The sequence below is a fragment of the Manis javanica genome, chromosome 17, assembly GCF_040802235.1.
Source record: "Manis javanica isolate MJ-LG chromosome 17, MJ_LKY, whole genome shotgun sequence".
Lineage (NCBI taxonomy): Eukaryota > Metazoa > Chordata > Mammalia > Pholidota > Manidae > Manis > Manis javanica.
This window is the reverse complement of record NC_133172.1, coordinates 47427497-47442799: the sequence shown is the minus strand read 5'-3', so window position 1 is coordinate 47442799 and position 15303 is coordinate 47427497. Positions and strand designations below refer to the sequence as shown.

General features: G+C 52.2%; 1 protein-coding gene across 1 annotated transcript; it reads left to right on the top strand.

Moving 5' to 3' along the window:
• The first annotated feature begins 86 nt into the window (after nucleotides 1-86).
• On the top strand, nucleotides 87-13707 carry LOC108390349 (Leucine-rich repeat-containing protein 29). Its single transcript, XM_073225411.1, is given in 6 exon segments — nucleotides 87-2879; nucleotides 10398-11378; nucleotides 12530-12757; nucleotides 12888-13031; nucleotides 13237-13454; nucleotides 13539-13707. Coding segments are annotated over 6 exon segments (1842 nt in total). The 5' UTR covers nucleotides 87-2777.
• The last annotated feature ends 1596 nt before the right edge of the window (nucleotides 13708-15303 follow it).

Genomic DNA, 15303 nt, shown 5'->3' with positions numbered 1-15303 from the left:
CCAAGGCCCACCTCCCAAGGACGTGAGACTACACTTCCCAGAAAGCCTTGCGCGGGGGTGGAGGCGGCAGGGATGCGATGGCGGAGTCGCTGCCCCTGGAGGTGAGAGGAAGCCACCCTTAGGCCTAGCTCGGGACAGGCCCCGCCTTCGGGATCGCGAGCTGTGGGGAGGGGCAGACAACTCGCCCGGCCCCACCTGCCTGGCGGAAACGACCCGCCTCGGGGATCCTTGGACCTGCAAGCTATGGGTAACAGCCCGCCTTTGGGCCATTCCGTCCCCTTAGCTTGGGGAGCCATCCTCTTCTTCCCCAACAGCCCTAGGAGTTAGCTGTTGTTACCTCAGCGAGGACAGGGTCTCTGCCTATACCCGTTCTCTTGAGATAGTCGCCCCTCCTTCTCAGTTCTGGAAGATGTCCTCTGCATCCCATCGTCCCCGACGGGTAACTGATCTTATCCCCACTGGCCCCTTGGAGCGATCGTTCCATTCCCTCTGCCCCGAGAGACTGCCGCTTCCCTCCCTGCAATGGCATCCTTTTTCCTTGGCTCCAGAGGATATCTACTGGCCCACAGATCTCAGGAATGACCAGTCCTATCTCTAGTAGCCTGTTGGGATGGGGTTCATGGAATGGCAATTTCATACTTATCACTGCTTCCTCTGGTCTCTCTAGAATGGCCACCCCCTAGCTCAGCTCAAATACTGATGCTCCTTCCCCTCAGTGAGAAAAGGGTTAATGCCCTTTCCCTTTGCTCCTTGGGTTGGCTGCTGAGTCCCAGAAGACAGGATGGCCATTATCTTAACTCAGCTGAGACAGGCTTCCATGCCTTCTGCTAGGGTCAGGAGCTTAGTCAGTCCTAGTCCCCATCAGTGTTTCTCTTCCCCATGCCAAGCCTCCCTGGCCCAGAAGGCTGTCCTCCCCAGTCATTCTCCTCTTGATAATGATCGCTTTATCGCCCTACCCCTTCTCTGTGCAAACATTTGGTGAAAATAGAGGTAGAGGACTGTCCATCCTTAATTCAATCCAGTAAATATTGGCTGAACCCCTTCTGTGTGCTAGGGATCAGAGAAGGGAAGAAGAGATCTGAATGGGCTGATGAGGTAGGTCAAGCTTAAGGAAGGGCATTCCAGGAAAGGCCTCCATTGGCAAAAAGAAATAGACATGCTATGTTTGTAAGACAGTGGGGATACTGGATTGGGGAAGCTCTGGGATCACAGGTCCAGTCAGGCATGGAGGCCTGGCAGTGCTAACCCAAATGGAGATTTTTGTCCTGAGGGTACCAGGATACCCTGAAGGTCCTCATCAGGGTGTGCTAAGATTGAAAGGTGTTTTTTTGGGAAAATTAACTTTGTTGCAATGTGCCCAATGGTTAGCAAGGTGGAGGCAGGGAGGTCAGGTGGGTGATTGTGGAAGGAATCTAGGTTTGGGGTGATGACGATCTGGGCTTCTAAGGTGGTAAAGTTTCAGAGGTAGAATACTAATAACAGCAATCCAGCAACCATTTATAGAACATCTACTAGGTGTCAAGCACATCATACCTATTGTATTTCATGTTAGCTAGCATTTAAATGAGTCTAAGTTAGCCTGCCCTAAAGCCTGTGCCTTACAGCTATATCTGAGAGCAAGGGACAGAAGAGCACGAAAAGTTCAAAGTATCATCAGGATATTCAGGCGATACACACATTAGCATTGACGCTGAGGCACTGGAAAGCTGGGAGGAGGGGATGCTTTGGACTGAGGGCAGAATGTGAATTTTGGTTGAGATGAAGGTGTTGGTAAATCATTTGGTTGAAGGATCCCATAGACAGTTGGCAACACACTGGATTAGCACATGAATGCTAAGACAATATGGGGATATTGAATCGCTGGTTATCCTATAGAGTAACTGTTGAAGCCATGCAAATAAATTTACCCTAGGAAGTAAACAGATTGAAAGACCCAGGTCTGAGCCCTGGGAGCCATAGAAGAATCCAGAGACAGGGCAGTTGGAGTGCTGAGTGGAGTCCTAGAAAACATAGCATCACAGGAATCAAGGAGGAAAGACTCCAGAAGAAAAAGATGGTTAATATCAGATCATTCCTGGCCTCACAGTCAATTCCCTTCCTAGTCTCTTTCAGGGCCTGCAACTTTACTGCCCCCACCTGCCCCCAACCAGGCCTCACAGAGCATAGTTGGAATGAGGGCCTGAGCCTCCTGGGCTGGGTCTTGCTGGGGTCATATCTTAACAGCCAGCTAAAAAGCAAGTTAGCAGTGGAGAAACTGGGGTAAGATGGGGGTCCCAGAGCTGGACCTGGGAGGGCAGAAGGAAGGGGTATAACTTCCTGAAGATGAGAGGAGGAGCTCCTGACTTGCTGTGTTTTAGATCCTATGTAGGACATTTAACTATGTTACTTAATTCTCACACAAAATAAGCCATGTAAAACTCAGTACAATTGCCATTTTACAGATAAGGAAAATAAGGCTCTAAGAGATCAGTTGATAGAGTAAGGATTTGAACTAGGTTTATCTGGTCTTGCTGCCCAGGCTTTTTTCACCAAACTGAGCAGGAAGTTTGATTTTTATCAGTCAGTACAAACCTGTATCCAGACAAGGCTCAGAAAAAGTTTGTTCACAGTGAAAAGATACCCAGAGACTGAAGAGGGGAAGTGAAGACTCTGTGAAGCTTAGGATCCAAGATGAAGCCAGTGTTCCAGTCCTGTGAGACCTACTGTGCAGTCGGCTGGAGAAGATTCCCAAGGCCCCCAGCTCTAACAGCCCCCAATGCCCTGTCTTCTTCCTGCAGATGCTCACATATATTCTGAGCTTCCTGCCTCTGTCAGATCAGAAAGAGGCCTCCCTTGTGAGTCAGGCTTGGTACTGTGCAGTCCAGAATGCCCTTCGGGAGGTAAGGTGCCACCCTCACCTGGTGCATTCTCAGTTGTGTCTCACTTCAGCTTGCTTATGGCCCTGCTCATATCTTGTCCATTCACTCATGCACACATATTCACACATACATCACATTCATACACACTTCGCTCTGGGTACAGTGCAGGGACCGCACAGGTGAATAAGACATAGTCCCCTCCCCTAAGCTTATAGTCCAGTGAAGTGAGAGAGACAAGTACGTGAGTGATGGAGATATTGTGTGCTCAGTTCTATGATACTGGATTGAAGGGTGCAATGGGGACATGAATAAGGATTGTCAGAGACCAGCAGCATCAGGGAAAGCTTCCTAAAAGAATAGGATGAGGATGAATGTTGACCTTCCAGGACTGGTAACAGTACAATGGAAGATACCAAGTGTGAAATAGTTCTGGAAATGACCATACAAGTTCTGTATGACTGGAGCTTTGATGTGGGTGGGAGATGAGGCTAGAAAGGTGTCAGGCTTCTGGTTGGCAGATGTGCCAAGTGGCATTGCTAGGGCTTTCTCCATGGAGCCCTTAAAGGGATGTTAAGGCGGGGGAGTGACAAACACCGTATGATTTGTGTCTTAGAGCTTTGCAGTGTGGAGTGGCCTGGAGAGGGCAAGTCAGAGTATAGGGACACAGCCCAGCAAGGAGGTGAATTGAGACTTCTGTTACAGTTTGAAAGGCTTTGTTTTAATTTTGACTTTTCTTTGATTTCTGTGGTTGAGCAGTTTGCTCATTAGCTGACCATTTAACTTTTGTTCTTTCTCCATTTAACTTTTGGGATTTTAGTATTTTTCTTACCCATTTTTATGAACTTTGTATACATTAAAGAGATGAATCTTTTATATACTTGTTGAAATATATTCCTAGTATGTTTGCCATTTCATTTGATTTATAGATAAGTGTTTATATATGAGATACAGAGGTTACATTTCTAGGTTGTAGATTCTGAACATCGTTTTCTTTCTTCTCCCATTGCTCTTCAAACTTAGAAATCCCTTGCCTCTTCAAAGATTTGGTAAATATACACTCATGTTTTTCTTCTGTTTTTTTAAATTAGACTTTTTTAGAGCAGTTATAGGTCCATAGTAAAATTATTTTTCTTGTTTTATGGCTTTTATTTTCATATTAACTTTTTTATTGGTGAAATTATTTTGAGTTGTGCTATGAAGTAAGAAGCTAAACTGATTAGTTTTCAAATAGCCCAGATACCATGTCTGCATAATCTTCCCCTTCACTGCTGGCTGGGACCCCTCCTCTGTCACATATTAAATGTGTGTGTATAAGTAGGGTCTGTTGTCAAGTTATCTATCCAATGTCATTGAGCTTAGAGTCTAAAGGAATTTGATTTGGACTTGTTGAAAATTTGAAGCATAAGACATCCAGATGGTGAGATCTGGTTGGTAGCTGGCTTTCTGGGGGAAGAATTCAAGAGAAGGGTCTAGGTAATATATGTATATTTGGGTGTCATTAAGAATGGATGGAAGTTGAAGCCATGGATCTAAGTAACTTCCCCCAGGGAGAGCATGAAGAGCCATAGGAACAGCAAGCCACAGAGAACACCTCAGGGGTGGGCACCAGTCCAGGGTGTCCAGTGGAAAAGCAAGACTCCAGTGAGAAGAGGGCACAGAAGTAATCAAAGGCAAAGAGCATTCAAAGTGTGGAGTGGGTGACTTAACTGTGAAATCCCACTAAGAGTCCAGAAAGTAGGGAATAGATAGTGCCTGTGATGTTTGGCATCCAGGGTGGTCAGCAGCGGCTTCAACAACATTTCGCATCTGAGAGGAAAAGCCAGGTAGGTTGAGGACTAAATGAGAGAAGAAAGGAAGTGTCAGAGAGTGACCTCACTTGCAAGAAATTGCCCCATGAAAATAAGGAAATATATAGGGCAGTAACAAGAGGTTGAGGGGAGCACAACAAAAGGATGTTAATTGGGAGAAATCTCAAATGTGTTTATATGCTGAAGGGAGTCACTAGAGGAGGGATGGGTGCAGGGAGGAGAGGGGTAGGGGTGGGGGATACCTGAGGTGGTACAGGCTTGGTCTCAAATAGAATGGAGGGTCTGTCACCTCTCCTCAGGAAGTGGGGGGCAGCATTGTGGAGCCGTTTGCTGATAAACTTAAGAGACAAGTGGCCTCTTTAGTGAATTTGAAGGCCAAATTATCTTAGGGGAATGATAAGAGACGTAGAGGGCAGAGCCTCAGCAGAGGTTAGAATACTCACGGGGCAGAAAGAAGACAGAAAGTTACATGAAGAGGCCTCACTCCCTTAGAGGTTGACACCGCCTGCCTGTGCCTGGCACTGTGCTGGGCTCTGGGGCTGAGGGCTGGGGAAGACACAGCATTCAGGAGTTGGTAGTCAGAGGGAGTTAAGCACAAGCCAAAAGGAGAGGGTGGGGTTCTGCATTCAAGTCGTGTGAGGCACAGCAGAGATTTAGAGGAAAGACTCGGAAAAGACTTTGTGGAGGAGGGAATACCTGAGCTGAGTCTTGAGAGAGGAAAACTACATGCTAAGTAGACAAATAGGAGTAGGTGAGGTGTGAGGACCCCCCACCCAACCACACAGAAAAAGCAGCTGAGCTGAGGCGTGGCAACATGAGACAAGAGTCAGAATTTGCCGTTCCAAGACAGGGTTGGGAGAATGGGGAGCAGGGCGTGGCAAAGGCGCAGCAGAAGTGCACAGGGCACTGGCAGAGAAGGACTTGAACGCCAGCCTGGGAGCTCAGCCTCTGTCCTGTGGAGAGGAGAGCCACCCCAGGGTCTGAAGAGCATGGTCAGTTCACCTTTTGTAAGGATCACCCTGGTGCCAGTGCCAAGAACAGATTGGAGCCAGAGAGACTGGAGGCGAGGACCTGATGAGGGAACTGCTGTCATGTGTTCTGATAAACAAGGGAACCCGAACTTCAGGCAGTAAGGTGGGAACAGAGGGACATCCTATAGTATATCAAGGAGATGAAATGGAAGGGACTTTGATCATTGTGGCTGTGGGGAGTGAGAGAGGAGTGTGGGATGAGCCCTAGATTTCCCTGTTAGGTGACTTGATAGAGGGCACTGAGAGTTTAGAAGGGGCAGAGTTGGGGTAAGACAGTGAATCCATATTTGGGCATGTTACATCCGTGTATCTGGAGAGAGGTCCATTAGGTAACTGCTCAGGGTCCACCGTTTGGAAAAAGACATGGACTCCAAATGAAGCAGTTGGAATGGGATGAGGTACAGTCTGCTGGGGTGCACATGGACGGGGACAAAGAGTGTGCCTGCGCATGTGTGTGGTGGAGTGGAACATACCTTGGGGAACCCACTTGTCTATGGACTGGATCTCTCTATTCCTTGGTGACCCCAAAAGAGGCTGATGGGGAGCAGGCTAGAAGGTAGGACAGCCAGGATAGTAAAGTTGCAGAACCCCTAAAGAGTATTGGGAGAAACTGGCCAACCATGGCAGGTGGCATGGCAGAAAGGACACTTGGGGGAGGCTGCAAAAGATCCCCCAGACGCGGATGATCTTGCTGGAGGGAAACTGATGCCAGAAAGAAGTGGGAGCAGTAGTGGAGGGGTAAATGAGTGAGGCAACGGTTGAGTAGGTGTGTGTGGGTGGGCCTGTGTGCTTCCAGGAAGTATGGCTGCAGAGGAAGGGATGAAACAGGAGAGGTGAGAGGAGGGTGCATGATGGAGGGAAGCTTTTTGGTCTTTCAGACCATGGGATGTTTGTGATTCTGATGAAGGAGCAGTGGAAAGGCAGAGGCTGTAGGGTTCCCAAGGGAGAAGGTGGGAGACAGGCTCAGTAGGCCAAAAGAAGGGGCCTAGAACCAAAGAGCAGGAGAAAGGAGGAGGCTAGGATAGGCCCTGCCATGAGTCACTGGTGGATGTGAACAGGACAAAAGGAGGGCCTTCCATCTGATGATGGCCTTGGTTCCTCTCTGAAACAGAACAAGTCATCTCTGAGAAGGCTGGAGGGAGGGGAGGGGGCTGCAGTGGCACTGGGGGCTGGAGAAGATGGTGGGCTTGGAGAGAAATCTTGAGGGGGATGAGAAGACAGCTGGGAGGCGGGGAGATGGCAGGAGTTAGGGGTCCAGTGCTGATGGTATGGGCAAGAGGGGAGAGTCTGGTCCCTCAGGAGTATCCCCAGCACAGACCCAGAGCAGGTGGCGGGCTCCTTATCCCTCTCTGGTAGGGGCAGGGAGAATGGGCAGAGCAGCACAATGGGCAGGGTCACAGGACCCTGAGGAGGGGTCATCAGTGGGGAGGCCTCTTGGAGCCCAGCAAGGAAGAGGAGGGCAGAGAGGCAGAGCAGGCAGTCAGGCCCCAGGAGTACAGATGAGGTTGGAATAGGAGTCAGAGAGTGAGGAGAGGGCGGACGCAGGGTCAGACAGAGTGTGGGACAGTAGAACCCACCATTTCAGCACTGGGGCTGTTCCCAGATAGGATGCTGACAAAGACACATTTGGTGCCTCTGCAAAACTCAGCCCCACCCAGGCCGGGAGCACTGAGAGGCTAGGCCACAGGTACGTGGGCATCTTGGGCCCTGCTGACATTCAGCAATCTGCAGAACCTTTTGGCAGTAACCACCTCTCAGAGCCCAGGTGTGGGCAGGTAGATAAGGAGGTAGTGCCTCTGGCTAGTAGGTACTATTGAAGGTTCCGGCTCACCAAGGCCAAGCTGGAGCCTATGCCTCATTAGGCCAGGCTAGGATGCTGGATTGGTGACTTCTTATTCCCCCTGACCTGCCCCCACTTAATCCCAATTTTTCTCTAATAGAAAGGGAGACAATGGCAACACCCTGCCCCATACATGCAGGCTCTGCCCATTCAGGAGTACCCCTACTCACCTGCTGCTGAGTTGGTCACTGACAAACTCAAGACAGTTCAGCTCCTGCCTTCTGCTGCCTTCTCCTGCCTGAGGTGTTATAAAGGTGCAGAGGATCCTCTGGAAACAATCCCCAAGGTCTCACTCCTGCGTAGAGACCAGTGCCTCTGGTGTCAAGGCGTACATTTTCTCAAAGGCCTTCTGGAGAACAGGTATGGTAGCTTTGGATTTCTGAACCAGCAGACAGGAGGGCCACTTCTCTGTCAGATGGCTTCCCAAGCCTGTACACCAGTCCTGCAGTCTCAGTTCGGGTCTTCACTAGGCACAATGAAATCCTGGCCACTCACAGTCAAGGGACATGGCTCACTTTTAGCAGGCTTTGGGCATTTCCCAAATGACTGTACATTTACTCTTAAGATGCTAGCATTGGGAAAGGAGGAGACTGGGGGCTATTTGGCCCCTCTGTAGATGGGGCAGCTGAAGCTGGACCAGTACTCTTGCAGTCCTCCTTTGGGTCTCTAGAAGCATCTTCCTAGAGCCCAGGAAGGGTCACTTTCCTACACCGAGGCCAAAGCCCAGATCCCAGGAGTCTGCTGCTTTGCCCTCCGCAGATGATAAATATCCCTAAAAGCCTGCTCCTGGGCTTCTGGGGTAGACCACCTGGGTGATGGCTTAGCAGCTGCCCTGTTCACACCAAGAAGGTAGAGAGCAGGGAGGTGGTCTCAAATCTCAACCCATATAACCTTCCAATAGTTGGAAGACCTTTAGGCCAGGCCCTGCTCCTTTATCTGAGGGCTTTTGCTGCCACCAGCCATCCCTGAACTTGAACCCTGGGCTGACTGCCAGTGTCCTTCCTTGGCTGTTATCTGCCTTGTTCATAGGGAGGCAGGGGGAGAGGGGAGAATATTCCTGGCCACCAAGGCTCAGGAAGGAAAGAGATAAGAAGGAAGACTGAAGGCCACTGGAGCTGGGGCCTGTGGGATGGCATGTGATGGTGGGGGCTGGTGCTGCCTGGGCAATTGTTCTGTACTCCCCCAGCCATAGTTCACTTTTCATCATCAGAGTGACTCATCTGTCAAGCAGGGCTTGAAATGGCTGGAGGCTGCTCTCTCTCTCCTTTCTAAAACCTTTCCTCCCCACCTTCACACTGGGGTCTTCACAGCTCTCTTGAAATCTGAGAGGGACCTAGGCCCTTGGGAGTCCTCACTACCCCAGTGCCCACAAGAGGAGCTGTAGCACTCCTCCCATCCACACTGACCTTGTTCTGGGAATGGGATCTGGAAGGGGAGCCTGAGCAGGCCACTGATTCCTGTGGAACTAGCCTGGGACTGTCACCACCTCTTACCGCATACTTCTTCCCAAAATGACAGCCATAGGTGGCTGCTGCTGGTTTCTCCACACCTGGAAATGAGTTCCATGTGTCTTCCTGGGAGAATCCTGTTATATATCTTGCAGGAGAGCCTATTACGTGTCATTTCTACCTTTCTGATTCCCTTGTGATGACATTCTGTGGAGTACAGGCAGGGCACATCAACCTGTTCTTGCCATTACTGACAGGACAGGTTTTACAGGGAGCTTGCTTTCCTGCATCAGGATTGTGTTCATACATGAAAATAAGAGCCTTCTTTGAGTATCATTTGCCTACAACCTGGGCATCTGTCAAGGATAGGAAAATGGGGCTGGGATGTTAGAGGCCAGGCCTTCTTCTTTCCACAGACCTGGTCCACACAGACCTGTACCAGCTTCCCTTTGGCTCTCTCTGGCACAAAATCAGGGAAGGTTTTGTAAAAACTGGGCTCCCTAAATTTCACAAGCCAGCGTGTTCCCACAACATAGCCCTAAGTTGCCTCAAGGCCCTACCCAACTCTCACCTCCATGTTCCTCTACAGCAGTACCACTTTAAATTCCTAGGCACATTAGATTCATTTTCTTAGCTTCCACCAACAGAAATGGGAGGCTTCTCCTTCCTTACCCAGATAGACCAGACTCTCTAAAGATGAGCCTCAGGGATCCCAAGCACATCTTGAACTCCAGAGCATGCAGGGCCTACACATTAGTGTGGGTGCACAGACACATACCCATGTGCATGCACTCATTTTCACTTACACACAAAACCCATTTCTGCAAACATTTTGTGGCTAAGACACTGAAGGAGACCTAGGCCTCACTGCCTGCCCTAGACCTCTGGCACCTGGGCCACAAGGGTGTGGTAAGTGACACCTGGCTCACTTCTCCCCACCTTACCTGTTCTGAGGGATATTTATATGCTCTTGAGAAAGTGGGGGAGGCTGGTTACTTAGCTAATGCTGAGTTCTAAGTCCCTGGAGTAGGAACTGAGTCCACGAGTCCTAGGACCACTTTCCAAAAGTCCCAAAGCTTGGGATCAAGAATACTTTGTCCTCCTGCCCCCTGGGAATTTTGCTGGGTCTCCTCCAGGCCATCCCCCAGTCTCCCTGTGCCCAGCATGCCAGTTGCCCACTCTGTCCCTACCCCTCCATAGGCATCAAGTTCTGTTCATCACTAACCTTCCTGCCCTCCCCTTATGATAATTTATTTTGAGTCCCAACATGGCCTGTCCTCCCAGCTCCCACTTAACCATCAGTACCCCCTCAACCACACATTACCCACACACCACAGGGGGTCCCCAGTATACAAGGGCCCAAGCACCCTCTGAAGCCCAGAGTTAACCCTGGTCCTGCTGCTGCCCTTTAGACAAAGGTGCAGTACAACATTCCAGTGTCCCCTTCCTCCCTCCCAGCCTTCAAGAGGTGGGGCCTCAGGGGCATCTTCTGCATCAGCCTAACCAACCTGGATGGCTCACCAGCTTCCAACCAGGTGCTGCAGTCTGTTGCCTGCCACCTGGGCCTACACCTGGAGAGCGTGTGTCTCAGTGGGGGCAGCCCCACAGAGGCTTCCTTCGTGGCCCTGATCCTGGGCTGCCCAGCCCTGTGTATCCTTGACCTCAGTGGCTGCAATAGCCTCTTCACATCAGGCATTCTACTGGCTAAGCCTGAGACAACCCAGCAGGTCCAGCAGGCATTGAGTGGTCTCCGTGAGCTCAACTTGGCTGGCTTGCGGGACCTGGCTGACCTCAGTTTCAACCGGCTCAGCAGCCTGGAGCGCCTCTCCTTGGCCTATTGTCACCTCACCTTTGAGCTTGGTCCAGCTCAGGGCTGCATTGGCCCCCAGGACTCCTCCCCCTCCCAACTTTCTTTCCATAACGTGCTGCAATTTGTAAAGAGGCAGGCTGGTAGGCTGTGTGCCCTGGACCTGAGTGGCATTGGCTTGCTGCCGGAGGCCTTGCAGGCCCTGGGTCAAGTGTTTGGGCTGCAGCTGCAGGAGCTGAACCTGCACAGCTCCCAGAACCTCTCCACAGAAGCTGTGGCTACCCTTTGTCATCAGCAACCAGACCTTATCTCCCTGAACCTCAGCGGCTGCTCAGAACTGGCTGGCAGGGCGCTCTTGGCTGTGAGCCGGGGTCTGCAGCACCTGCAGCGTCTGAGTCTAAGGATATTGTAGCGGCTGACGGATGGGGGATGCACAGCCCTTGGGGACCTGCGGGAGCTGCAGAGCCTCAATATGGCCGAGTGCTGCCTGGTGCAAGGGCAGGAATTGGCCCAGGCCCTGAGCTCGGAGCACGGAGTTCCACTCCCACTGGTCTCCCTCAACTTGGCCTATTGCTCCTCACTCAAGGTGAGCACACCATCCCTCTCCTTCCTCTCCAGGGCCGGGGCTGGGGAACTGCCCAGTGCTTATGTCCAAGGAATAGCAGTTAGAACTGAACTTGGGACAATCTGGAAGGGAAAGAAGCCTAGACAGTAAGGGCTGCTGCCAGCACTCCTCCCTGCAGCCCCCACTGTGGGCCTAGGTAGGGGGAGGTCCCAGAGACAAGGGTGGCCCAGCCCACAAGGTGGCATGCACCTCCTGTGTCAAGTGCTCAGTAACTGCTAATTTGCATAGGGGCAACTAAGGGCAGGTGTTCTGGAGGTGGGGTAGCTGGAGGAAGGGGTGGCAGAACCAAGCCCTGTGGGGAATGGGCACTGAGCTTACACAGAAGTGGTTGCCTGAGAGGCAGCATGATATGAAAGCAGCAGGGTCATTTCTTGGCTGAAGCCTGCTCCTTCCGTAGGGCTCAGCCCTGTCCCTCTGGGTCGCATCCCTGTCTTGTCAATGTCAGTCTTTCTCTCTTTAGCAGATTATTCCTTCAGCCTGTCACTGTGACCAGGGCATTCCCAACCTGAAAACCATCAACCTTTCCCCAAATAAGTGCCTCCCTTCCCTGCCCCCACTCCATCTTCCCTTTACTATCATCCTGTGCATCTTTTAGCTGCTCTCTCTAGGGCTCCATGATCTTGTGCCTGCATCTCTCTATAGACCAGCTCCCTCCACTCTGCCTGCATGTAGCTCCTGCTCTTGGCAGGTGGCAGCCCTACTCTCACTGTGACCTCACAGTTCTGTTTCAGATTTTAAAGTATGTCTGATTGGCTCAGTAGGTCAGATGTCCACCACTGGTCCAATAAGCTGTGGTCAGAGGGCTGCCTCAGATCACCCCTTCAGCAGGGGCTGGGAGCTTGGGCAGGGCAGATACCTTAGAAATTTCCACCTGTGTTCTTCCTGCCCCAGAGAATCTAGACCCTTGACTTCCAGCAAACCCTCCTGGTTTCCCACCCCTATAACCTATCTTTCACCAGCATAGGGACATTGTTGCTTCCCGCTGTGGACCCTCTGGGAGCCCCCTATTGCCTGGAACCTTGGGCATAACCTGCCTAGTGACCCCTGCTGAGCCAGGTTACAGGTACAAACCACATCTCCATTGCTCTCTCCCTTCTCCCCTTCCCCCCTAGGACGCCTCACTGCTCTCCTTGATCCCATCTCTGGGCCCAAATCTCAGGGTGCTAGACTTAGTCTCCTGGGGGGCCCTCACCAACAAGACCCTGCAGGCCATATGCACCTACCTACCCACCTACCTACCTCACCTCTCAGACCTGCGCCTGGCCCGGTGCAAGGAACTCCAAGACTGGGGGCTTCTGGGGCTGGGGGAACCAAGAGAGGACTCTGCACAGGGGCGCCAGGTGTGAGACCCTCAGGATCATGGAAGGTGGGGTGGTCCCTGGGCTCGGCTGCCCTGCTACCCCTCCTGACTCTTTAAGAGCATTTGAGAGCCAAACGCAGGAGGAACCTAGAAGCAGGGTCTTCCCACAGCCACATGGAGAGCTGGAGCATCGGGCCTCAGGCCCCAAGGACCCTTCTCCACAGCCCCAGGGCCCCTCACTGCTCACACTGCAGGCCCTGCAGGAGCTGGACCTGTCAGCCTGCAGCAAGCTGACTGATGCCAGTTTGGCCAAGGTGTGAGGCTGGGGGTGTAAATAGGCTGACGATCCTGGGGCTGAAGCCAGGGGCCTGGGGTAGTTTCCTCTTTGCTTGCAAGGAGTTCCTTTCTCACTGACTTCTGCTACCTTTAGCCATTCCTCTGGCTGGGGGTGGGGGAACCTAGAAGGGACCTGGACTCCAGCGCCACACTGCACTCCCCACCATACCCCCATTCTTTCAGGTACTCCAATTCCCCCAGCTGAGGCAGTTTTCACTGAGCCTGTTACCTGAATTCACAGACAAAGGCTTGGTGGCAGTGGCCAGGGGCTGCCCCAGCCTGGAGTGCTTGAAGCTGAGCCACTGCAGCCTCCTCAGTGATGAGGGCTGAGCCCAGGCAGCCAGCTTCTGGCCAAGGCTGCAGCACCTCAACCTGTACAACTGCAATCAGCTCACAGAGCAGTGAGTGTGTCCCATGATGCCACAGTGCATGGCTGGGCTGGGGCCCCACACTGGCTCAGGCTCTCAGCCATAGTCTCCTTGCAGAACGCTGGATACCATAGGGCAGGCATGCAAGCAGCTTTGGATGTTAGATGTGGCCATGTGCTCTGGTGTTAGCATGGCTGCTGTCAGGTACTTCCAAGCCCAACCACCCCAGGTGACCTGCGTCCAGTCCCGCTTCATGGGAGGGGCTGACCTGACCCTAATGCTCTGAGGCCACATCAGTAACCAGTCCTGTGACTCAGCCTCTCTCACCTCCATAGGCCTCAGCCCTGGCCTGAGTTTGACTCAGTGCATCCTGCCTCACTCTTCCACATACCCTAGGGCTCCTTCCCCAGGCTATTATCCTCTTTTCTAGGACTGTGGGTAGGACTAATCCAGGAAAGCCCAGGGGGCTTCCTGCCCCAGTCTGTCCCACAGCCCAGCAGGAGCCTTTTTCCAGCTGCCATGTCACTGCCACAGGCCTCTGGAAATGCCAGCTCTTGCTCTCCTGGCCAAGACTGGGTCCAGAGGCCAGACCCACAGGTGGTGCTGGGGAGGAGAAGACCCTGTGCCTCTTGCCCTCTTCCCACCCCTAAGGCCTATGCCACACCTTGTTTCCTACAGGGAGCTCTCTCACCCTCTACCCGCACTGAGCTTTAGCAGGCAAGCCACAGTCTTTGTTGTAAACCCAAACAAGATTAAAAGTTCCAAACCTACCTCCTCTGAAGTTCTCAGACTAAAGGGCGCCTCCCCTCCCCACCTCAGTGGAAGCAGCCTGGTCCATCCTAGGGACAGTGTGGAGGACACTAGAGGCTCATAGACAACTTCTTCCTCTTGCCTGGCCCAAGGCCCCAGAGGCACCCTCCCCCCCCTGCCCAGCAGGTCCTAGCTTCCCAACAGAGTGGGAGACTCCAGAAGCTTAGGGGCCTCTCATAGCATGAGGCCTCAGGCATGTCCTGCTTCTGTATACAGCAAAGGCATGTCTGTCCCAGCCAGACCCCAGGAGCATGCTGATTAAGCACAGTGAGTGAAGGAGGCTGCCTTCACGACAGAGGGAAGAAAAGGACAAAAAAGAAGACGGCATTTCTGGGTAGGAAGGGTCATTACAGGTCATCTAATCCAACCTCCTAAACAGTGCCAGTGACTTCTCAACAGCAGCTCTGAGCAGCCCCACCTACCTGGCCCTCCATGCATCTACCCACATTTTGTCTACCTATCTGTTCATCAGTTCTAGGAGCAGCTAGCCAGGATTCCTGCCTGTGGCACTGTGCTTTATATGGGCATGCAAAGTGAGGTTTTACTGCCCCCAGACCAGATTAGCCAACAGGCACGGATGGCCCACTGTGCAGGGTACTGACAACTGGACAAACAAGCACCTCAGACCAGGAGTCCGGGCAGCAAAGAACTTAGTCTGGGAGGCCAAGGAAGGACCCCAGACAGTGAAAAGCAGGCAGGAGGGACAGAAGAGGCAATCAGACAGAAGGGACTGGGTAATGTGCATGGCAGGCCAGAGTTGGAGCTGGGGATGGGTGCACCAAGGATGCCAGCTTGGACCAAGCCCCAAGAGCCCTGCAAGCCACAGGCATTGGTTAAGAGACCTAAACTACCATGTCTGCAACCCACCTCAACCCTGCTCAATCACGCTACCATGATCATTAGCCCATGGGTAATGGAGGCATTAAGGAGTACAGGATGGGGGTGGTGTGTGAAGGTGGAATCAGATCAGCTTCATGTTTGAGAAAGCAGTGGGGTAGCTGGGACTGAGAGGACTGGAGGAGCAAGACAAGAGGCAGGGAGTCAGGAGGTTCTTGCCAAGATGACAGTGGCT